The following is a 22,570-nucleotide window of genomic DNA, read 5'->3' on the forward strand; positions in this document are numbered from 1 at the left end:
AGACACACCCGTCCTTCGATGGCAAAGACCGTAATACTAAGATTAGCAATGTTCTTGATAGAATAGAACTGTTTTGCTCTCAAGTTCTCAAGAAATTGTCACCCTTGTCATCTCCCGACGGGCATTCCGTGAGCCGAAGACTCTCCCACTCTCTCCGCACATTTCTACACCTTGCAATGTGCCGTCTCTTCCGCACGGATGCACGATTTCATTCACGTCCCTACGGAGCTTCATCAGGCGATATGGATGTGTAACCCACCATACAAGCGACCTCAATGGATCGGGTCGACAACAACGATCTACCGACAAGCCCACCCAAGAGACGCAAGCTCAAACATCCTCGCACAGCCCGAGCTTGTGCCTTCTGCAGAAGGTTTGTTCTCATTGTGTCCAGTTGGTCAACATCCGTCGATCCATGTACATCTTGGCTACAACACCAGCTTTGACGGTTGCGGCTACTTGGGTCTTGCGTGACTGATTTGGTTGAACTAGGCGCAAGGTCCGATGCTCGGGTACTCAACCATGCGACTACTGCCGCGGCGAAGGAGTCCGATGCGAGTATGAGGATAGACTCTCAAGATCTAGTCCTTTCGCTGTGCAAACGACCTCTCGGGTTGCCCCGTCAGCGACACAACAAGAAACCCCAACCTCTGCTGCTAAAAGCGTAGTAGCAACGCCGGGACAACCTTCGACGACACTCCCAGAAATCCAGTCTGGAAACGGTAAATCAAAGACTTCGCGACGTGTATCGTTAGACCCGCCCCAGACATTCGCCGAAGGTCAGCATATCGGACCATCTGCCGGCGTATCATTTCTCTATCATGCTTGGAACCGGACTGGCGCGCCTGAGGAAGAGGCGACGCTGCCAACGGCGCGACTGACATGTCATGGAGACATGCCTCAAGCTCCAGTCACCAAGGACCCGCAATTGCCCACTAGAGAAGAAGCAAGCACGCTTTTGGAACGTTATTTTCAGTTCGCTACGCCTACGTACCGATTCCTTCACCGGCCGACCGTGGAAAAGTGGATGTCCAAGCTAATGGACGGCACTCAGCTGTCAAAGGCAGAGGCAGCTTGTGCTTTGATAGTTTGTTCGCAAGCACTCCTCTACACCACGGTCGGAGACAGGTATCAGAACGGTGGGGACGAGGGGCTCAACCGAAGCAGAGCCTGTGAGTTGCCTCTCCAATGTATGCTCCTTGCTCGTGGGAAGACAGATTATCTGACCCGAATTGACCGCAGACTTTGACAAAGCAAAATCCCTACTCGACGAAGAACCCGGTCCTGCCACAGTTGTTAGCGTGCAAGCACGCTTAGCCATGTGCCTGTATCTCCTGAGCACGTTCCGTATCAACGAATGCCGTTTCTCCTTCAGCCTTGCTTGCACAATCTTGACCTCAATCGGCCTCCAGCGGAAGACACTGAATGCACACAAACTCGACCTTGTCACCCTAGAATCACGCAAGCGAACATTCTGGTGCGCCTACGTGCTGGACGATTATCTAAGCGTCATGCTGGGCCGGCCCCGGATTCTCCACGATGGCGATATCGACCAGGAATACCCCCGAAACATCGACGACAATGACCTGTTATCGTCTGAATCGCCTGAAGACCTGCCTTTGCACGGCAATCTGGAAGCTTTTATCGCCCACGCCGATCTGGCCAAGTTGATGGGCCGCAACAGCCACCTCCTCTACCCGCTTCAGCCGTTGACAGAAGACGAAGTTCTCGAGCGCACGCACGAAATGCTTCACGCACTCGACAACTGGCGGGCCTCACTGCCGGGTTTTCTGAAGCCTCGCAACAAGACGCTCGCCGGACAAAGGACGTTTGAAAGGCAGAACACGGTGCTCAAACTTGCGTACGCACATTTGCGCATACTCGCCACACGACGCTGCTTACTCGCGGATTTCGGCCGTCTGGGACGTAGGGCGCCATCGGTATCGGCAAAGGATGATCGGGCGCTGAAGCCGATCCAAGAGTGCGTCGCTGCTGTATGCACGATTCTCGATGCGGTTTATGACCTGAGCGAAAGGGGCACCATGTATCAAGGGTTCTGGTTTCAGCCTTACATTACCCTCGTCGCGATCTCGACATTGTATGTGTTTGTTATACAAAAGAGTCGGTCGACGCTGCCGGAGGGTTTGTTTGTCCAGCTCAACGAGTACCTTGACAAGGCCAAGTATTGTCAGGAGCTGCTTGCGGCGTTGTCGCCCGCGGGAAGCCAGGCAAGGAGACATCATGTTCTGCTGAATCGGCTAAGGGAGCGAGCGGAGAGAGATGCTTTGAGGACGAGACGGCAAGGTGATGCGAAGAGTGGAGGTGCACACGGAGTGGCAACCAGGCCAGGCTCCGTGGTGAGACAAGTTGAAGATCGGACGGCGTTTGTTGGAGGCGAGAGCCAGTCAGCTGAAAATCCCGGACGCGTTCAACATCAAGCTGACGACGATCAGACGGCGACGGATGGCGCCGCTCACCTGAACCACAATCCGGATGTGATGATGGGTCAATTCACACCGTCAGAAGATGACTTTATGTTCCAAGATCTGAATGGTTGGGGCTGGGAAAGCTTGGACACGGTTGGATTTCTTGCAGATGGCGACTTGTTTGGTCTCCAACCATAGCGTGCCCCTAGTTACATTGATGTCCGCTAATCTGCTTGCTGAAGTCCGGATCTGGGTTATTGTAGCTTCACTCCGACCTCCGCAGTTTCCTGTTCGTTGTTGGATGTTCGTGTGTCGACAACAGTTTACCCTCCATTCAGCAGATCAAACATATTACTGCTCATTCTACTGATCTGTGGAGTGCCTTGCGTAGCTCTCTTCCTCTTGCGTTTGCTTCTCGCTGGCATCCATTCTCCGTCTGTAGCCTGTGTCGTGTTGTTCTGTTGTTGAAGAGTCGCCTTTTCGGCGCCCGTTCTACCGTCGCGATGGCCTGGGAAAATCAAATTGGCCAGGCCTGTGATGGCATTATTCCGAGCTTCGAGGTCCAAATCGGCCGTTTTGGCCCGGAGATCTGGGATGTCGAGAAACAGATCTTCAATATTTGGCATTGATTCGAGTCTAGAATGCAGCTCCCACAGAGTGTTGGAAATCCCAGAATCCATTGAAGACTTGCATTTGAGATTCTTGAGGACATGGCGAGTTAGTTGCTGCAGAATCCGAAATGAGTATAGAACAGCATGCATGTTGGCTAAGAGATGGACATCGTCCCATTGTACCTTGGACCCCAGGGACGCGATTGAGGGCTGGAGGCCTAGAAGCCTGGTCATCTGGGTGACGGATGGAGTGGGTTTGTCTGCTTCGAGTTTTTGCTCGCACACGAGCCGGAAGGCAAGGATGTACCATTGTAGAGCTGTTACTGAACCGAAATTCCCCTCAAATGGTTGGGGTTTCAGTGTTTCTAGCGTTTGGAGCATCATCCTCAGGTGTTCCCGCACCAGGGACTCGTTCACGGGCTGGATTAGGGTCGGGGTGATTCGCTGGCCCTTTCTTGCGTACTCAGTCACCGTCTTCGAGAGTTTAGAGTGGACTGAGGGAGTGAGGAGCAGCGAATACGCGAGTCGTCGAATACTGGCACCGTAGGCCCAAGAGGAGTCCCGTGATGGGTCTTCGACAATAGGGGTTAGGTACATATCGGCCGACTCGTCTGAGGTTACGACTGCTTCGGCAATTCGAGGGTCTAAGCCATCCAAGAGAGCCAGCTCGTCAAGCTGGGTAGTTGGGGCATCTGTGTACTGCTCGCAGAACGCCTCATACTCGGCGTGGAGTTTCTCCAATCTGCTATCGTCTTTTGCTCGCTCTCTAACCACGGCAGCTGAAAGGCTTGGGTCAAGGAATCGCTCGAAGCCGAATCTAAGCAGCGAGGTCACCTGCATTCTTTCAGCGACGTGGCTCGGACTGAGCGCGAATGCAATTATTGATCCATAACTGGCCCCGAGACTGTGCTTCTTCTCAAGGGAGTGCAACAGCACGACGCGGCCAGTAGCTCCGAGGTCGTGCACGGCTAGGTCAGAGTCGTTCGTCAAAATGGCGCCGCCGGTTTCTTTGGCCATCGTGGCACAGAAGACGTCGGCCTCGCCTGGGACTAGTTGCACGCGGTCTTTGAAGGGGCCGCTACGCAAGGACTCAATGGCGCTAGCCACCATGAACGGCGGCGCTGGGAGGGTCGACTTCCTTGTTGACATGACAGGGGTCTCCCATAGCGCCTTCTCAGAGTCGACAGCTGAGATGGAAGCAGAGACTGGAGGAAACTCGGGATAGACTTTCCGATACGCTTCAAGCTGCTGGCGGAGTTTATCCATTCTCTCGAGGCGGACACCATGCTTTGATTCGGGCAGCGCGCCATCGAAGAATAATTTCTGCACCTCGACGTTGTCGGCTTCCAGGTTGGACAGAAACTGGCGTAAGGCCTCGTTTATCTCATGGTAGGTTGGTATTTGAGCGACGAGGGTAGGTGTCCTCAGCGACTTATAAGCCAACAATTTGTGGTAGACGTAATACACCAGAGATGGACCATCGATTACCATGGAGCTGATGACATCGGGATTTTGGTGTGAGCCTTGACTCGACGAGTGGAGAGTGACTCCCTCCGCGTATGGGCGGAGATCTTGGGAAAGCCGTGGGATTCCCATAGCGAAGCTCGGCAAGCCTCCATCCTCGATTGTAGAGTGCTGGGATCACATAGGTTCTGTGAATCAATGCGTCTTTCATCTGTGATGTTGAACATTGATTCGTGTTGGCGCAAATACCCTGCCGCATTGAAGGTACGGCGAAGTAATTGGGCCAACAGCGAAATCTAAGTCTTCTACCGCGATTACCTGCAGTGACATACATCCAACATGCATTTTTTTTTAGCAACATATCAGTCTCCAGTATCAGATATCAGATCCTCACTGAGAACGTCATCAGACCAATGTGCCACTAACAGCTGCACATGAGGCTTCCACATCGTCTTCTGGAGTCTACAGCTTTCGTGCAACAGGCCCTTGGACATCGAAGATGACGTGTTCGGATGATACGCAAACTGAAGGCATCTATTCAAACGTGCGGCTTCTTATCGCTCAAGCACTATGTTCAATGATACATTGCCACTTTGCGAGCGATTCAAAAGCCACAAACGCCATTTCTCCATTGGCCGGGAATAGTGTCTTCTAACCTCATACTTGTTGATTTCTTCCCAGAGGAGCTTCAGGATGGATCGTACACCCATCAGGTCACAGCTGAGCCCGCAGAGGTAGTGTATCTGGTGTTTTCTCAGCCCCTGCGAAATTCACACTCTCTGCAGGCTCAGTGTGTCCCGTTTACCGCAGCCTGTATCTGAGCAAAGTTCTCATCGAACACTTCCTCGGTATGCTTGTCCGCGTCGAAGAAGTGAATCCAGTCTTCACGCGGGAACTGAACCGATTCCGGGTTTTCTTTGACCTTGTCCCAGTCTGCTTTGTGCCACATATCTCGTGTGGTCTCTCCGGTCTTCTGGACCGCTCTGACGCGATCGTATCTGCCACGGCAGTCAGCGAACATCCTAGCTGGTCGTGGATTGCAGGATATGGGCTTACCTAATCCTCTGGTACGTCCGGACGGCATCAGGAACATCCGTCTTCCCTGCACGTCTGAGGCAAATCGCGATTGTCACGCCGTCCTCCATTGCTTGGGTGGCACCTTGTGCGGAAGTCGGCAAGAATGGATGAGCCGAGTCACCGAGTAAAGCGATACGACCGCCTTTGCTGATCCAAGTCGGCAGGGGGTCTCGGTATACCAGCTTCCAGTCAACGAGATGGCTTTCAGGCGTCTTCTCAACAATGGCCTTGCACATGGGATCCCAGCCCTCAAAAACCTTGTATACGTCTTCAAGCTTGCCGGGGAACGACCACGACTCGTCAATATCTGCTTCGTCCTACAACAGCATTGTCAGTCAAGCCTGATCAACTGGGCCCGGAACCTACCCTGTGAGTAAGGACCCAGCAGCAGTCACTTCCGTTCTTGATGGTTGAGAAAAGGAAATGCACGTCCTGACCGATCCACCCGTTGAACGTGTCGCCATTTTCACAAAAATGTTTCGTCCGAGGATCTTTGATCATATCTGTGTTGGGGAACCTAGGGTGAGTCAGACCTACGCCCTCGATCTCGGCCTGTATCCACTCACCAAGCACGAAAGACCGCGTATCCGCTGCTTTTCGGCTTGTCGAAATATCCCAGCACTAATTCGCGGGCTTTTGACCTCACACCATCAGATCCAATGACTAGGTCGCCCCATACCTGCAGAGAATGAGCAAATGTCGCCAGACAACGAGTGGAGCAGGATCCTCGTACCTGTTCGCCAGTTGACAGCTCGATCCCGGCCCTATCTGCTTCCTCCATGTACTTCTCTACCCTTTGGCCAAGGTGGATGGGAATCTTGAGATCGTCCTTGGCATAATTGAAAATAACTTCGTGCAACTCTCCACGATGGCCATTGAAAACGGGAGCGTCGGGATTTTGTGGCGGTGTCGCTTGATTGATGATGAGTTCTCCGGTATATTTGTGAATGTTGAACCCATAATTTGTCAGGTCGATACTCAGCTCTCTCATCTTCTTTGATATGGAACCGTCGACACCCCAGCGCCGGAATATTCTGCCAGCATTGGACCCGAAGGAAATGATGTCGCCCAACGGCTTGAGTTCTGGGAAAGATTCATATATTTCAACCTGGTGGCCTTGTCGGTGGCATTCTATGGCTGCTGTGAGTCCTCCGAAGCCTGTCTCTGGTAAACAAATTGTATCAATATCTCCCGAATGAAGGCCTCCATACCTGCTCCGACAATTATTACCCTGATGCCGGTTTTCGATTTTGCAAATGGTTCTGCCGCTGACATGATCATCGTGTCTACCGTTGCTGTGACCCTTTCTAGCTGCTATTCCTGGTCGATTGACGACTTTTACGAGAATTTGAGCCGGTCAACCAGAGCACGTCAGCTGGCTCTGGGCTCCTCGAATGCTTGGTAAATCTATGGTTGGAGATCCTAGAAACTAAAAGTGATCACTGGTCTTTTTGAACGAAAGTACGACAGCTCGATAGAGCCCCACGGATCATACCGGTCTGCTTTCCACCAGAGTCGAGACTTGAGGCGATCCAGTGGCTTGGAGGCGTCTGGGATTCTCCAATGGAACTGCCGACCCTATGCATTGTACCGAAAGGGACAATGGACGCTGAAATCCAACCATGATTGGACAACCCTCAAGGCTGGATCCTCTCCCCACAGTTACACCCCATCTTTCCCCTCGTTGCCACCGAGTCACCAAGAAGGATACCTGCCTCCCTATCTAACCTGGCACGCCTGGCTTCATAGGCACATGGTTTCTTGCTAGGTGAACGTACTACTGTGGCTTGTGCACTGCACTGTTGCAATCAAACCCGTGGGGTTCGAGGCCGCCTTCCGCCAATGCATTCGCCTACGTGAACGCGATTCAAGAGCCTCCGCCGCACATGCCGGCCACGATAAGACCGTCGATATCTGCCAGATCTTGTTGAGGTCTTTGCCTTTTCTAGGACAATCTATTCAGGAAAAATCATATTCCGTTTTCAGTCGCGACGCACGTGGTAGTCGCATTGGAGGCGAAAAATCTTTGCCCAAAGTGCCCTTTTGGCCATTCTACAAGGGCTGTTGTTGATATACGGTCGGACTTACTTCGAAACTCCGCAACAGCTTGCCACGAATTAGTTTGTTGCATGTCATCCTCACAGCATTATCAGTAGCTCACAATCCTGGTGGTCTGATCTGTCTCCAGGATAGCAACTCCAGCCACGGTGTTTAGTGGTAGCTTTCGGCGACATTTCTTGACCCCTGACAGATTGAGCGCTTCAATTGGCTCAACATGACTTCTAATTCAGACTTCAGCAAAGAAACAGGTGCGACGGAGGTCGCAAAAGCTTATGGTCATGGAGTAAGGGACAAGACGGGTATGAACCCCCAAACAAGGCCTTTGACGCCCAGACGACCAAATTGACAAGCATCTGCAGTGGTCATCATTGGCGTTTCGCCTCAAAGCCTAGGCGAATCTATGGCACTGGCGCTTGCCTCGCAATCGCCCAGCCAGTTGGTGCTGGCCTCGCGGACAATGCTCAAGATCAAGGCTGTAGCTACAAAGATCAAGGCTAAATATCCAGACGTTCAGCTTGAGCTTGTGGAAGTGGATTTGGCCTCTCTTGAATCGGTCCGCGAGGCCGCTGCAGAGATCAATAAGGCCGTGGAGAAGATCGATATCCTGATCAACAACGCGGCTGTTGTGATGCAAGCCCATGCATACACCAAGGAGGGACTCGAACTGCAATTTGGCACTAACCATATTGGCATTTTCCTGTTGACAAATCTCCTGATGCCCAAGATCCTCCAAGCTGCCCAACAGTCACAGTGCAAGGGCTCGACCCGTATCGTCAACTTGACGAGCGCCGGCCACATCATCTCACCGATCCGATACAGCGATTACAATTTTGCAAAAAGGCCCGAAGACATTCCGGAAGATGAACGACCAATGTCGCGCCCTGGAGTCTCTTTTGACCCTCCACCGGGGAAGACGTATGTGCCGTTTGTCGCCTATGGCCAGTCGAAGACAGCAAATATCCTGATGTCGCTGTCGATTTCCGAAAACCTGGCGAGTCAGGGCGTAAGGTCAATAGCCACACATCCCGGGTCGATCTGGACAGACCTGTCCCGCAACCTGGATGAGGAGTACACGGATTTGATCAGCAAGACCGGCAGCTTCTGGAAGACTTTGGATCAAGGGAGCGCGACGACCCTGGTGGCGGCACTTGACCCGAAGCTCGGTGAGGATAGGAGCGTCATCTACCTCTCGGACTGTCAGGTGGCGGAACCTGCAGCACACGCGAGCGATCCCGTTGCAGCTGAGAGGCTGTGGAAATTGAGCGAAGAGATTGTCGGGCAGAAGTTTGATCTGGGCAGTGGGAGTCGCTTGTGAAGTGTTCGCTTCGGAGCCATCAGGTGGCGAGAGGCCTCGATGACTTGCCACCAAGTTACTCGTCCTTTTTTCCCTCTTCCTTTTGAAGATGAGCATATTCCGTCATCGGCTGCATATCTGAACACCTGAAGCCTGGCTTTCTTGGGTTCAGCGCAATTTCGGGAACCCTCCTGCGACAAAACCCGCCGATGCATGGACAGAAACATGCGATGATGATCTGGTTTGCAGCTCAGTATCAATCTTCAAGTTGCCACGACGCCTTTGCTGCCAACTCGCCCAAGCAGAGCTGCTTGTTTCGACTTGGATCGCTTTCTTCAGCGATACGTAGACTCCGAGATCCAGGTATTGGAAGTGTGTTGGTGGTATTTCCGCGATTCTGGTCATAGAGTTGAATGGATTACTAGTAGATGGTTCTAGAAGGTCATTAAGCGGGTCTATGAGATGTGCGTCGCATGAAGAATTCAGCCTTCAGCCTTTTCCCCAATTCATAGTCTCATCACATCTCTGCCGAACAGGAAATTCATTACCATGGCCCAGAAGAGACCAACCCAATTCCGCCATGTTCTGGTCCAAGTCCAGCTGCCGGATCTCCAGCTCAGCCAGGCCTTTTGGCCGGACAACGGCTCGCCTGCTGCCGATCCCTGAATGATCCCATCGTGGGCCCCAATGTATGTCACCAGTCGCTTACTGCTAAAGACGAAAGGCTGGCTGTTCTCATGGCGTCGGTTCAACTGCCGGACCAAGTACTTGGCCTTCTGGACGGCCACCTCGGCAGTAGTTGGCAAAGACTGGCCTTCAATGTCTGCGGCGTCGCCGAGAGCGAAAACATTGGCATAGACGTCGGGAGTTTCCTGGTCGCCTTTCTGGACACGAAGTCTGGCGTCGGTCAATATGCGCACGAGTCCGCGTTCCGTCTTTTTCACGTTCAGTGTGTCGACGAAGGGAATGGACTTGTTGCCCGCGACCCAGAGCAATATGCCGTAGGGCACGGAATCTTGACCCTTGAGGTGCAGAGTTGTGCGGTCGACCTTCTGGATGACAGTGTTGGTGGCGACACGCACACCTCGCTTCACCATTTTCTCGGTCGCATACTCGTACAGCTTCTTGTCGTAGGAGCCCAGGATATGTGAGGCGACATCAAAGATAGTTATATTTATCAACGGCGCTACAGCGGGGTAAAAGTCCTTGAGCTCGTGCTGGGCCATGTCGGAAAGCTCCGCAGTAATCTCGACGCCTGGGAAAAGGTTTCCTTAGTTATTTTTGCTCTGTTGGCGAGCGTGCTGCATGCCTCACCTGTGGGTCCTCCACCAACGATGGCAACGTGAAGTAAGGCGGAGGCCTCTTCAATAGAAGTACAAGGTAGGCTGGCCTTTTCCAGCTGGTCGAAAAGCTTCTTCCTCAAGGCCATGGCGTCGGAGACATGCTTCATGAACAAGGCATGCTCAGCCACCCCAGGAGTGCCGAAGGTGTTCGTTTGACCTTGCCAAAGATTAATATAGCGCCCGCCAATGCTAGGAGTCCCTGGTGGGCTGCGTACATCCTGGACAAACGACCAGTTTATCAAATTTGAGAACAAATCGACGGCTGGGGAATCCGTCGTTCTCCTCGTCAAAAGCCGCCTCGCATTGTACCTGCCTGGCATCGAAGTCCACGTCCAAAGCATTGGCCTTGATGAAGTCGCAATGCCGTCCTTTGGCTCGAATAGACTCTTCGGCCAGGCTGAAGGGGAAGAGTCCACATGCTGCGGAGGCCAGCAGAGGAGTGTAAGCGCTCGTCCTCCTTGGCGACACAATCGAGACCGCATATATGGTTGTGTCAATGTATTGAGCGATGTATAGGCCTACCCAGCCGGACCCGATAACGACAAGCCGTTCTCGGTCGTCGTTTGCCATTGTGGTTAAAACAGAGGCAATCCTGCTTGAAGCACATTGCAGCTGCGATACGAAACGACTTTGGGTGGCTGCCAAGGTATGTGAATGGTATGCTCACTGGCTTGAGTTCTACGTCATGCCTGGAGATGCCGGTTCGTGAGGTCCAGCTGCTGCTTAGCTAATCCGTTTGGATATCGAGGCCAGTGTCACCATCCGATCTTCGCGAGGAGTTCAGCAGGCTCCCCATGATGTGGCAACGGATGGGAAAGCGTCGCGAGGTTCTCATGAAGAGATTGTCGCTGTCACCTGGAGACTGCCCTGTAATCGAATGCTCGCTCCGGTGGTGTCTTCATAGGGCTTTGATTGATTCAGGAAAGCCTTTGACAGTTATGTTACAGGATTGTAGCGTCGAGCCAGCCAGCCCTGAACGGCGGATGGAGTACCACATCGCTGACAGGAAAGATCACAGCAGCCCTGACTAGCAGCTTGTCTTGCAGTGCTGCCGCATAAGGTCCATTTTTCACAAGCATGTCGCGAAGATATTGTCGAACCTCTGCACGAACCTCGGAGGGTAAGCCCGCATATGCAGTTAAGTCAGACTGGTCGAACACAATGAGGTGAGGTTGGATAACCTTTAACTGTGAGAAGCCGCCCCATTTTGCGAGAATGGAGAGATTGAGGGCGCGATCGCCGACAAGGATTGCAGGGCGTGGATCAGGATATGTGAGGGAGGACATGATGCCAAATTTGAAAGTCATCGGAGCGGTGGTAGCAGTTTGTGACAGCCAGGTGGTGGCCTCGTTCTGCGACATTATGCTTAGTCCACTCTGAAGGTTCTTCCCATGTTCCTCGAGAGTGCGTATGACGGGTGTTGACCTTCGGAGCTGAAGGGTTTCAAGGTCGCGTCCTGCAAGAATATGCGCTTGGATTCAACACTCAATATTAGTCAGCACTTCTCTCACACACCACCTACATCTTTACCGGAGCTGAGACTTCAATGACATGAGATAATCATCATTCGAACCCCCGGTCATCGATCATGCCATTGATCTACTTTGGCTCCAAGGTTGCACCACATATACAGATGAAGCCAAGGCTCTTATCTGTTGATGGACGATTCGCGTGCCATGTATCTTTGCGCACTAATAAGGCATATGCGAGAGCCGACCAGATCATCTCGAATCAAGGCAACAAGGATTTCTCCGCAGACTGAAAATGGTTGCATTGAAGATTGATATGACGCCGGGAGGTGTAGTGATCAGCAAACGGACCAGGCTGAGAAAGGCAGCTCAAAGACGCCTCCCTCCAACTCACCAACCACAGATTCACATTTCCTGATGTTCTATCGGTGTCTGTCTCTCGTTCCTGGTATGCTGCATCGGGCACAATAGGCTATCCGGCTCCTCTCTGCACTCCGGGTACGACAGTCGAGAGGGGTTCATCAGGCCTGCCTATATCAATACCGAGCCCCTCAACCTCCCTTCGACTCAATACGAGGGCCACAGTGTACCAGGAGAACTCAAGCGGCGTCAAAATGCTCTTAACGTTTACAGCCCTCGCATGGCTGCTTACCGCGCAGTTATCTCAAGCACAATTTCCTCCGAAGCCAAAAAACACCACAATCCTCAACTCGAGGTTCGGAGATGGGGTCTACATCTCGTACAAAGAGGTAGGATATCTGCTGCCATTTATGACTGAACACAAAAGATGACGATTGTCTTGTAGCCAGGCATTTGCGAGACCACACCAGGAGTCAAGTCGTATGCCGGCTACGTCCATCTTCCAGCTGGCACCTTAGCCGATGTGAACGCGACACAAAACTATCCTATCAACACCTTTCTCTGGTTCTTCGAGGCACGGAATGATCCAGCAAATGCTCCTTTGTCAATCTGGATGAACGGAGGTCCCGGCAGTTCGTCGATGCTGGGTCTTTTGACTGAGAACGGACCTTGCAATGTTAATCCGGACTCGAATTCGACGACCCTGAACCCTTGGTCTTGGAACAACAATGTCAACATGCTGTACCTGGACCAGCCTGTCCAAGTCGGCTTCTCCTACGACACACTCCAGAACATCACTTACGACCTCGTGAGTGGTGACATAACTCTTCTCAACAAGAGCGACCCAATCCCAAAACAGAATCTCACCTTCCAGGTTGGCACATACCCGAGCCAGAAACAAAACTTCACAGCGATCGGCAGTCTCAATGGCGCCCGAGCCCTATGGCACTTTACCCAGACTTGGTTCCAAGAGTTTCCAGCCTATCATCCAAACGACAGCCGTATCTCGATTGCGACAGAATCGTACGGCGGCCGCTACGGGCCTTCATACTCGGCCTACTTCGAGGAGCAAAACCAAAAGATCGAGAACGGCACCTGGAACCACATTGGCGAGACCTACATCATCCACCTGGACACGCTGATGATCATTGTAAGTACTATACTACCTCCTCCGATGCCGGATTCCACGAGCGCTACCTTTCTGCTTCATTGGTGTCTGCTATAATCATTCCTTCTCACATGTCCCAGAATGGCTGCATCGACCGCCAGGTTCAATGGCCCTCATACCCGCACATAGCATACAACAACACCTACGGCATCCAGGCTGTCAACCAGACCATCTACAACCAAATGAACGACGCCTATTATGGCCCCGGCGGATGCCGCGACCAGATCACCCGCTGCCGCACTGTTGCCACACAGTACGACCCGACCCAACAAGGGGTCAACGCCAGCGTCAACCAAATCTGCCAAAGCGCCGAAAACTTCTGTGTGGCCCACGTGCGTGACCCGTACATCGAGTACTCCGGCCGAAACTACTACGACTACGGCACCCTGAACCCGGACCCGTTCCTGCCCAACTGGTACCTTGGCTATCTGAACCAGCCGCACGTTCAATCCGCGCTCGGTGTGCCCCTGAACTTCACATCGAGCAGCTCCGTCGTGGCAGCCGCGTTCCGAGCCATAGGCGACTACCCACGGCCCGGCTGGCTCGAGGACCTGAGCTACCTGCTCGAAAACGGGGTCAAAGTCGCGCTGGTCTACGGCGATCGGGACTACGCGTGCAACTGGATCGGCGGCGAGGCCGTGTCTCTGGCGGTCAATTACACCAACACCACGCACTTCCACGACGCGGGGTACGTGCCCATCCAGACCAACAGCAGTTATTCCGGGGGTCAGGTGCGACAGTACGGCAACTTCAGCTTCAGCCGCGTATACGAGTCCGGCCACGAGGTGCCGGCGTACCAGCCCGAGACGGCGTATCGGATTTTCCAGCGGGCGCTGTTCAACCACGACATCGCGACGGGGAAAGTGGATACAAGTAGTAAAAACACGACGTATACGACGAGTCCCGCGGGCTTGAAGGATACCTGGAGTATCAAGAACAAGGACCCGCCGGAGCCGAAGTGGGTGTGCTACGTGCTGGACCTGGAAGACACGTGTACGACGGAGCAGATCGAGATGGTGGTGAACGGCACTGCCGTGGTGAAGGATTGGATACTCCAGGATGCGAACAGTACGGCACTGTACCCTGGCATTTTCAGTTAGAGGCGCGCTGCGCTGCTGGGACATATCCTCGGAGGTAACTTAGAATAGGGTCAATTCGAGCCGCTGTGTCAGAAAAGAGCGGGGCATTCATTGCTGCCGACTGACGACCTGGATAAGACCTACTGTAGTTAGATCACCGTGAGAGGAAGAGGGAGAGAGACTGTGTAGATGAGTAATCAGCGTGCTCGACCTATTGAGTGACGATGTACTCCGTAGTCCGGTCATTATCAAACAGGAAAAAAGACCAACGAATCGTCTCGGGGGAAAGTGATTGATAATTGACAATTGACAAGTTTCCGTTCTTTTATTCTCTCTTTCTTTTTCTTCTTCATCTTGACTTCAGTCTTTGAAATCCTACCGAGTCAGTCGATACTAGTACTGTCCCCATTCCCATCTGCAATTGCGCATCTACAGTATCCATTGTCTTGGGGGTGATATCTTCACTTCTGGTCAACAGCATGGACGCCCCTTGATTTAAGATTCAACGGGCATGGACGGTCCGGTCCGGTCAGGTCACAGATTGAGCCTTTCATACTCATTACGCATCCTCATCCAACTCGGGATAGTAGCGATAGATGCCCAATCCATACTTCATGCGCCTATCACTTTCCAGGTACGTCTTGATCCTCTCGAGGCCCTTGACGCGGTCATACAGCGCAAAGACCTTGTCGCACTTGCCGCTCTTTCTGAGACTCGCGAGACACTTTGGAAACGCGTACGTCACGCCGTCAAGACACTGGAACAGCACGAGGTCGGCGTACGTCAATTTGCCTCCGTACAGGTATTCGCCGCCACCGCTCGCGGGTCCGGACAGCACGCGGTTGAAGTACTCCAAAAACTTGGGCAGTCGCTGCGCGCGGTAGTCCTTGGCCTTCTTGAGCGCCTCGGGCTTCTGGTCCTCGTAGTACAGGCCGGTGGCGACCGGGTGGTGCACGTCGTGCGTCTCGTTCGACAGGCCGTCGAGCGCCGTCAAGGTCAGCGCGTTGACGTGGTAAGCTCCGAACGGATCCTCGGCGGCGTCGGGCACCAACCCGAGCTTCGGGCCCAGGTACAGCAGGATGTTGGGCGTCTGGGAAATGGTCAGGGCGCCGTGCTCCAGGACCGGAGGGGCCAAGGGCGGCGGGTTGTGCTCGTCGCCGTGGTTCTTGGCGTCGATCTGCGACAGCACGGCCTGGACGCCCTCGTCGGTCTTGTTGGCCACGTCGATGTACGGAGTCCCCGTGGCTTCGAAGGCGAGCCGGATGTGTTCGCCGCGGCCCGGGAGCGTGGGCCAGTAGACCAGGCGGAAGGGGTTGTTGTTGTTGTCGCCGTCGTCGTGGACGGGTTTCTGGCGTTTGCTGGCTCGGGTCGACGACATCTTGACTGGGTTCACACGGGTGGGGTGATAACGGTGATGTGGCAGTGCTGGGATGCCGATGGCACGATGGGGCCTGATGAACAATGGTCTTGAGAAGGATGAGAGCCGAGAGCTGACGATGGAGGTTGGTCTCATCTACCGTTTTGATGTTGGTTGATGAGAGAGAGACAGAGAGAGGAGATGCTCACGGAGGGTTGAAGGGAAAAGCTAAGTTAAAGCCTGATGCTTGCCGGTTACGGGCCAAATTGCCTGCCGGTTACAGGGCTCTGCCAACACACAATTTTGGCGGCAAGCACCAGCCTCTGCTGACCTCATGTACTGTGTAGAACCACAGCATGTCAAGAATGGGGCTTCGTCAATGCAGTGGGCTTGTGGGATGTCACGGATGCGTATGTGGGATGGAGAAACAATGGTTCCGAAGGCTGCCTGTGCCTGTGCCTGTGCCTGTGCCTGTGCCGGTCTCCCGGTTACGCAGTCACGTGGCAGCACCCCGCAACTGCCCGAAGGCCTCGAGGGCCTCTCACCCTGATGTGTTCGGAGTAGTCGTCTTCATACCTACCGAGCTACCTAGCTACCTAGGTATCTTGTAGTAGTGCTCCGTACCTGTAGGAGGCCCGTCGGATGCCCTGGTGGCCCTATCGCTGCTCGCCCCGGCCCTGGAGAAGTAAAGCCGTCAGCCTCACCAGCCGATTGCTTGTCCATCATCAGGCCAACTGCCGATTCGTTCTTTGCGTGCTTATTTGACAGCCCCAGTAAAGACACCTACAGTACTCGTAGCGGTTCGTACACGTCATGAAGCGCATTTGGCAGGCCAGGTAACTCGTACCTGATTGAGGCTCTTCTCAGCAGAAGGAATCTCACGCGACTAACGTTCTCCCAATATTGGTATTTTTTTGCTTACCATAGAATGGTTATCGTCCGATTCCATCGACATTACAACTCACGATTGTACCATTGACCATGACATCGGTCCAAGACTCACTCATCTTCGGCAACATCCTCTCGACGCGCGAATCGGCCGCCGTGTGGTCCGACAAGACACGTACACAATGCTACCTGGCCTTTGAAGGCGCCCTGGCCAAAGCCCAAGCCCGTCTGGGCATCATCCCGCAACGAGCCGCCGACGAGATCATCAAATTCTGTCTGGACATCCGGAACATCGACTTCGACAACCTGCGCAAGCAGACCGAACTCATCGGCTACCCCGTTCTGGGGGTCGTCAAGCAGCTCGTGGCGCACGTCAACGCCATCGAACCGGGCCTGGGCGAATGGGCCCACTGGGGCGCCACGACGCAGGATGTCACCGACACGGCGACCGTGATCCAGCTCTGGGACACGCTGAGCCTGTTTGAGAAGACGCTCGAGTCCATCATCGCGTCGTTGCGCGTGCTCGCCGAACGACACAAGAGCACGCCCATGGCCGCCCGGTCGAATCTGCAGCAGGCCGTGCCCATGTCGTTCGGGTTCAAATTGGCGCGGCTTCTGGCAACGTTCCTGCGTCATCGCGAGAGACTGAAAGACGTCGAGACTCGGTTGACGGTGCTGGAGTTCTCAGGTGCGGCCGGCACACTGGCCACGCTGCCGCCGACGCAGGATCATCCCCTGCTTGGGCTCGAGTGTCAGCGCGAACTGGCCAAGGACTTGAACCTGAAGGTACCCGAGATCGCATGGCATACCGAGCGCGACCGTATCGCGGAGTTTGGATCGCTGTGCGCCATGCTGACGAGTACATGCGCCAAATTCGCTCTCGACGTCAAGTTGATGATGCAGACCGAAGTCGGCGAGGTGTCCGAACCGTATGTCCCGCATCGAGGATCGAGTAGCACGATGCCGCAAAAGCGCAATCCCATTTCCTGCGCCTACATCACCGCCATGGCAGGTACCGTGCGGCAACTCAGCACGAGTCTCTTCGAGGCAATGATTGAAGACCACGAGCGAAGTACCGGGCCATGGGAAATTGAATGGATTGTACTGCCACAAATCTCAACACTGACGCACGCGACGTTGAAGCACACGGCCGACCTGATTGCCGGACTTGAGGTGCACGAAGATGCCATGAAGCGAAATCTTGACATTTCGAGGGGCGGCATCGTGTCCGAAGCTGTCATGATGGGCTTGGGAACGACTCTTGGTCGGCAATATGCGCACGATGTAGTGTATGACTTGTGCCGGCGGTCGCAACAGGAAAACAGGCAATTGCTCGATCTCCTGTGCGAGAACGAAGAGATCAACAAGAAGATGAGCAGGGAAGGACTGGCCAAGCTGTGCGACCCTCGCAATTATCTGGGGTATAGCGAGGCCATGGTCGAAAGGATATTGAAATTGGCCGACGAGCCTCGGGCAGAGCGGAGACCAAGTCTCGTTTGATGCGGGACCTGCTACACAGAATCGACTACTGAATGTGGCAGCCTCTCTATACAGTACTTGGGCACGCAATTGGTTGGGAACAGGGCGACCTGGGATGGGTGGAGATTCTCAGATCTCACAATGTCATAAAATTCGTCGTCAATATATAATACAGAAGGTGAAACTGGTGCAAGATTTCAACATGCGCCGAACACGAGTCAGATGGATCAGAAATTGAAGTTTCCATCCGGTCTCCACCGCGTTGGCAACGATGGCTGGGCTGAGCAGGTACACGTTCGGGAATCAAAGTGCCACTGCGCGGCGACGTGGAAAGCAGTGATTCCTGGGTCATGTCATCGCTTCTTCTCCACCGCTCCTGGTCGAGGAGTCAGTATGGGATGTGAAATTGATCCCTGAGACGGTCCCAGGGAAGCATGCCTGCAGCATTCAACTGAACACTTACAATTTAGAGCCACGGTCATGAGCGGTCCAGGATGTGGGCGGCACTGTTCATAATGCCATCAGGCCCACCCAAGCTCAGAAAGTGACCGGCGATCGCTGAGAAAGTTCCGTGCGGCTCCTCATGGCTGACTTGCCGGATGTCGATGGAATTGGCAACGTCACGACCATGATTCTGGTTGTCATGATAAGTGGCTGCGTGGCGGCGACCATGGTCCTGATTTGTGTGGTATAAAGACACCACTTCTCGTCCGTGGTTTTGATTGTTGTGGTATTTGAGTGGTCTGGCCGACGCTAGATCGAGTCCTGCCGCGAGAAGCAGGGAGATGTAGATGGCGGGCTTCATTTTGGGATTGTATCGTTGATGGCGTAGGCGTCGTTAAGAGTCTGGATTTCTGGAGGACAGAATGGTGTTGTAGTGAAGGAAATCTGGCCCAGGTCGCGGTGGGTAAATGGAGTTCTCCGGGAACAAGAATTGAAGAGCATGAAAGAATGACGATGGTAAAAGAGCGACTTGAAGGGAGGACAACAATGTCGGAGGAAGGGATGAGACATTTATCAATACATAGGACTCACCTTGCCTACGTGACTTACCTGATTCGGGTTCTCGAGGGGTTTGGCAAAGGTGTAACTTTGCTTAAATTCGCGCGAGGGGGCCATTGGCATAAGCAATCTAGGCCAGTTTTGTGCCATCATGCCGTCGGTCGGCAGAAGGAGATGGGTGATGGTTTGATCGAGGGTCTGAGCAATGGTCTCGTATGGCTTGTGGCGCCCGCATGGGGAGCTCGATGGAGCGAACAGATGAGATGTCCTATACCATGGACGCGATAGGAGCAAGGGTGATGTTACCAACAGTAAGCACGCAGATGAGAAAGTGCGGCTAAAGTTGCTGGTGAGCCTCCCAATTGAGGTTGAGGTGGTAGAAGACGATGTGTTGGTGAAATTAAAGGTGGTGGTGATGGGTAAACATGGTGTTCCAAGGGGGAGTTGAAGGGTTTCACTGCTCGCACGTGACGCGTCAATATACGGTGCACGTGACCGTGTAGAGAAATCGTGCAACACTTCCTGTATCACTGTGAGGTGAGCGTTAGATCGCACCAGATGAAACAAGCGCACAGCAAAAATCGTGAAGAAATGGCTTGGGGAATTTATAGATGTGACGCACCGGCTGTTAACTACACCTACCACATCTCTTCGCACAGGCTACTTCTCTGTCCTTGCACTCTCTTCAAACCACCACGATATCAACGGGTTCCTTGGCTCTCGTCTCAATCACAAAAACACTACTCCGTAACCCCTCGATGCTTGCTCGCTCGCTTCATGAATGTCGTGGAAGAAAAATCAAGTCATGTGAGTCATATCCAAAATCAGCGATTCAGACCCTTGCAGTTCTGCCGCTAGACCATTGATTCTGCGCCTCATCTGCCTCCTGCCCCCATCCGTGCGATGCCTTCCATGATACCGCCACTTCTGCCACCATATCCTCCAATCTTAGACGACGGCGCTTTCAGTCCGCTGCCAGGAGCCGGTATCCCAGAATATTTGCCCGCTGTCGGTTTCTGCAGCATGCTCATCGGTCGTGGCCGACTTGGTAAGCCTGACGCCGCACCGTTCATGCTATTCCTAAATTTGTTCGGACTGGCAACGGCAGCCGCCGAGCTTGGTCTGCCATTGCCGTCCTCGCTCCTTGGAGGACTCGCAGGCTGATGTTGTACTTCGATGGCGCGTTGCTCCTCTTGCTGTGCGCTCATGGTCAAGAACAAATCCACCTGGGCGACGAGATCACCCTTCTCGATTCTCTCTTGTTCGACATCCTTGCGCAAGGACTCATTTTCAGCCGTGAGCGACTCGACTTGACTGCGAAGCCCTGCAACCTCTGCTTCGAGCATCTTCTTCTCGGCCGAGTTCTCCTCATTCCACCGTCGTAATTCCTCAATTTGTCCTTCCATTCTGGACATGGCCTCGGTCTGGCCAGGAATCACACCGCTCATTGTGGCTTCCTTCTCGGTCTGTAACTTGACCACTTCATCTTGCGATGCCTTGAGCTCCATGCGAAGTTGCTCGACCTGTTTGATCCAACGCTTTTCATAACTGGTTTTGAGATCAGACACTTTGCGTTCATGTTTGCTCTTGTAAAGAGCATGTAACTCACGCGCCACCTTTTCAGTGGCATCTTTGACAGCAAAGTCGATGTCGGCACTCACACCAGGGGTTGCTGGAGTGGTGTTTTTGTCTGGGCTCGGCGTGGCTCGGACTCGGTCAGACCGCAAAGTCTCGAGCGATGCTTGAAGCTCGAGAACTCGAACTTCGAGCTCTTCAGCCTTTCGATCGGCCTCCTCATTCTGTCGACGGAGCTTCTCTTTCTCTCGTTCCTCGAGGAAAATGTTTTGCTTGACCTCCCTTAACACTTCCTCCATTTCTCGCGATCGCCGTTCGAGGTCGTCCCTTGCATGTTCCAATTCCTCTCGTGATGCACGCTCATTCCGAAGCTCTTCGCTAGTCTTGCCCACTCTAACCTCTGCATCGGTGATAGAGCGTTTCAGAGCCATGACTTCGGCTTCTTTGCCTGACAAGGTGGCTTCGAGTCCTGAAATGCGAGACTGCAATTCCGACCGCAGTGTTTCCAACTCCCTAGGTGTGATGGTGGGGATCGAGCGTGGGGTGGCCATAGGTTCAAGGTCGATGTCGAGAAGATCCATGCCAAAACCACTCGCGGAGTACAGGCTATGTCGCTGACCCGCCGGAGTGGCAGGCACATTTCTGTCCCCAAAGTTGGCGTGGTGTTGCTTCTGAGGTGATCGACCACCAGCTCTTTCACGATCAACAGAGGCCTGCGAACGGTGCATGGGACTCGGATTGATTTTGATCGGAAATGCTCCTCTTCCTGACGGACTCCGTCGCATACTGCGTGGCGCAGAGCCAGGTGGGGGCATCACGATATTTGTTTGTCCGGTGAAATTCAGCAAGTCCGTCGTCGCGTCGCCAGATGCTTTTGGCTTTCGTGGAGTGGGGTCATCGTCTTCGTTCGAGGAAGTACTCCGTCGTGACGAGGATAACAATCGCAGCGGGCGCTGCGCAGTCCCAGGTGTACCGGTAATCACAGATGTGCGCCGTTGTTTGGAAGGCGACCATGCTTCGCAAGGAGGTTTCGAGGGTGAATTGCGCAGGTTAGCGAAGCGAGTCATGTCTGTAGGAATAGCCGAAATGGTGCTGAGATCACCAACTGTCTCATCGTGGACTGTCTTATCATCCAAGCTCAATGTCAAGGTCAACTGATCCAATTCATCGGTTGGGGTGCAATTCTCCCTCTGCTGTTGATCAGGAGACGCTGCACCTTCGTTATCTTGGGAATCGTGTATGCCGAACTTGTCCACATTGTCGGTCTGCGCCTCTTCCTGCAAAGAATTTATCGCTCTTGTTAACCCTTCATTGAATCGTACGGTCGGCTCGGCAGGAGAGCCAGGAGGGGAAGTTGCGACAGCTGCGTCGTCTTGTAGACGGTATTTGATGGGCGAGAATGCTTTTCTGGGGCTAGTTTGTTGACTCGCGGTAAGTGGAGGAGAACGAGGGCGGTCCATGGTCGATAAACGCAGGTTGACGGTGTCTGTTATAGAGGACTGCACGACGGAAAGTGTGGACATGGCAGAAGGTGACCTAGGAGGCGTTGTTGATGGAGTGGGATCGAGTTTCTGGGAGAAGTCGAGCTTGATAGGAGAGGATCTGGAGTTCTGCTTGGCAGGCGACAGTGTAGATAGAGGTTCAGGCATCTTGTCGGTGAGCAGATGTCTCTGCTAGAGGCGGTGTGGTAGTATAGCAATAAAAGGTGTAAAGAGCCATTGAAGTAGAATTGTGTCAACCGGGGAATTTTCTGAGACGATTCTCTGCTGGTGTTGACTGTATGATGATGATGATTGTGTCAAATGTGTCAATCACCCAACGGGCCTCAGGTTGCGGAGGCGACGGCAGCTGGACGGTGGACATTGATTCTCTCTCCTTTGGCTTGAGATTCCTCGACCCCTGCCGCATGTCATTTTG

At 53.5% G+C, this 22,570-nt stretch overlaps 11 protein-coding genes across 12 annotated transcripts; 4 read left to right on the forward strand and 7 right to left on the reverse strand.

Annotated features, from left to right (window-relative positions):
* Positions 1–2,754, forward strand: PV05_05605 (uncharacterized protein). Its single transcript, XM_013462129.1, has 3 exons — positions 1–373; positions 493–1,172; positions 1,243–2,754. Exons 1-3 carry the CDS (start codon positions 276–278, stop codon positions 2,622–2,624), a joined length of 2,160 nt encoding a protein of 719 aa, XP_013317583.1. The 5' UTR covers positions 1–275; the 3' UTR covers positions 2,625–2,754.
* Positions 926–4,673, reverse strand: PV05_05606 (uncharacterized protein). The gene has a single exon (XM_013462130.1). It carries the CDS (start codon positions 4,631–4,633, stop codon positions 2,750–2,752), a length of 1,884 nt encoding a protein of 627 aa, XP_013317584.1. The 5' UTR covers positions 4,634–4,673; the 3' UTR covers positions 926–2,749.
* Positions 4,674–5,288: 615 nt separating this feature from the next.
* PV05_05607 (uncharacterized protein) lies at positions 5,289–6,859 on the reverse strand (the record flags this gene model as incomplete). Its single annotated transcript, XM_013462131.1, has 6 exons — positions 5,289–5,499; positions 5,558–5,895; positions 5,945–6,095; positions 6,145–6,257; positions 6,312–6,736; positions 6,790–6,859. 6 exons carry the CDS (start codon positions 6,857–6,859, stop codon positions 5,289–5,291), a joined length of 1,308 nt encoding a protein of 435 aa, XP_013317585.1.
* A 994-nt stretch (positions 6,860–7,853) lies between these two features.
* Positions 7,854–8,954, forward strand: PV05_05608 (uncharacterized protein; the record flags this gene model as incomplete). The annotated part of the gene is made up of 2 exons (XM_013462132.1): positions 7,854–7,938; positions 7,999–8,954. The coding sequence occupies 2 exons, from the start codon at positions 7,854–7,856 to the stop codon at positions 8,952–8,954; spliced, it is 1,041 nt and encodes a 346-aa protein (XP_013317586.1).
* A 485-nt stretch (positions 8,955–9,439) lies between these two features.
* PV05_05609 (uncharacterized protein) lies at positions 9,440–10,159 on the reverse strand (the record flags this gene model as incomplete). Its single annotated transcript, XM_013462133.1, has 1 exon — positions 9,440–10,159. The coding sequence occupies one exon, from the start codon at positions 10,157–10,159 to the stop codon at positions 9,440–9,442; it is 720 nt and encodes a 239-aa protein (XP_013317587.1).
* Positions 10,160–10,465: 306 nt separating this feature from the next.
* Positions 10,466–10,846, reverse strand: PV05_05610 (uncharacterized protein; the record flags this gene model as incomplete). Its single annotated transcript, XM_013462134.1, has 1 exon — positions 10,466–10,846. The coding sequence occupies one exon, from the start codon at positions 10,844–10,846 to the stop codon at positions 10,466–10,468; it is 381 nt and encodes a 126-aa protein (XP_013317588.1).
* A 371-nt stretch (positions 10,847–11,217) lies between these two features.
* Positions 11,218–11,637, reverse strand: PV05_05611 (uncharacterized protein; the record flags this gene model as incomplete). Its single annotated transcript, XM_013462135.1, has 1 exon — positions 11,218–11,637. One exon carries the CDS (start codon positions 11,635–11,637, stop codon positions 11,218–11,220), a length of 420 nt encoding a protein of 139 aa, XP_013317589.1.
* A 175-nt stretch (positions 11,638–11,812) lies between these two features.
* Positions 11,813–14,645, forward strand: PV05_05612. 2 transcript variants are annotated; one of them, XM_013462136.1, is made up of 3 exons: positions 11,813–12,494; positions 12,551–13,255; positions 13,354–14,645. In XM_013462136.1, exons 1-3 carry the CDS (start codon positions 12,360–12,362, stop codon positions 14,371–14,373), a joined length of 1,860 nt encoding a protein of 619 aa, XP_013317590.1. In that variant the 5' UTR covers positions 11,813–12,359; the 3' UTR covers positions 14,374–14,645. The 2 variants fall into 2 exon arrangements, with proteins under 2 accessions (XP_013317590.1, XP_013317591.1); XM_013462137.1 differs by having other exon boundaries at positions 12,551–14,645.
* On the reverse strand, positions 14,546–16,120 carry PV05_05613 (uncharacterized protein). Its single transcript, XM_013462138.1, has 2 exons — positions 15,919–16,120; positions 14,546–15,865 (listed from the first exon to the last, which is right to left on the reverse strand). Exon 2 carries the CDS (start codon positions 15,863–15,865, stop codon positions 14,912–14,914), a length of 954 nt encoding a protein of 317 aa, XP_013317592.1. The 5' UTR covers positions 15,919–16,120; the 3' UTR covers positions 14,546–14,911.
* Positions 16,121–16,401: 281 nt separating this feature from the next.
* Positions 16,402–19,136, forward strand: PV05_05614 (3-carboxy-cis,cis-muconate cycloisomerase). The gene has a single exon (XM_013462139.1). It carries the CDS (start codon positions 16,691–16,693, stop codon positions 18,095–18,097), a length of 1,407 nt encoding a protein of 468 aa, XP_013317593.1. The 5' UTR covers positions 16,402–16,690; the 3' UTR covers positions 18,098–19,136.
* Positions 19,137–19,674: 538 nt separating this feature from the next.
* On the reverse strand, positions 19,675–22,486 carry PV05_05615 (uncharacterized protein). The gene has a single exon (XM_013462140.1). The coding sequence runs from the start codon at positions 22,300–22,302 to the stop codon at positions 19,954–19,956; it is 2,349 nt and encodes a 782-aa protein (XP_013317594.1). The 5' UTR covers positions 22,303–22,486; the 3' UTR covers positions 19,675–19,953.
* Between the last annotated feature and the right edge of the window lie 84 nt (positions 22,487–22,570).

This window comes from Exophiala xenobiotica (assembly GCF_000835505.1).
Source record: "Exophiala xenobiotica strain CBS 118157 unplaced genomic scaffold supercont1.3, whole genome shotgun sequence".
In the NCBI taxonomy this organism is placed as follows: domain Eukaryota; kingdom Fungi; phylum Ascomycota; class Eurotiomycetes; order Chaetothyriales; family Herpotrichiellaceae; genus Exophiala; species Exophiala xenobiotica.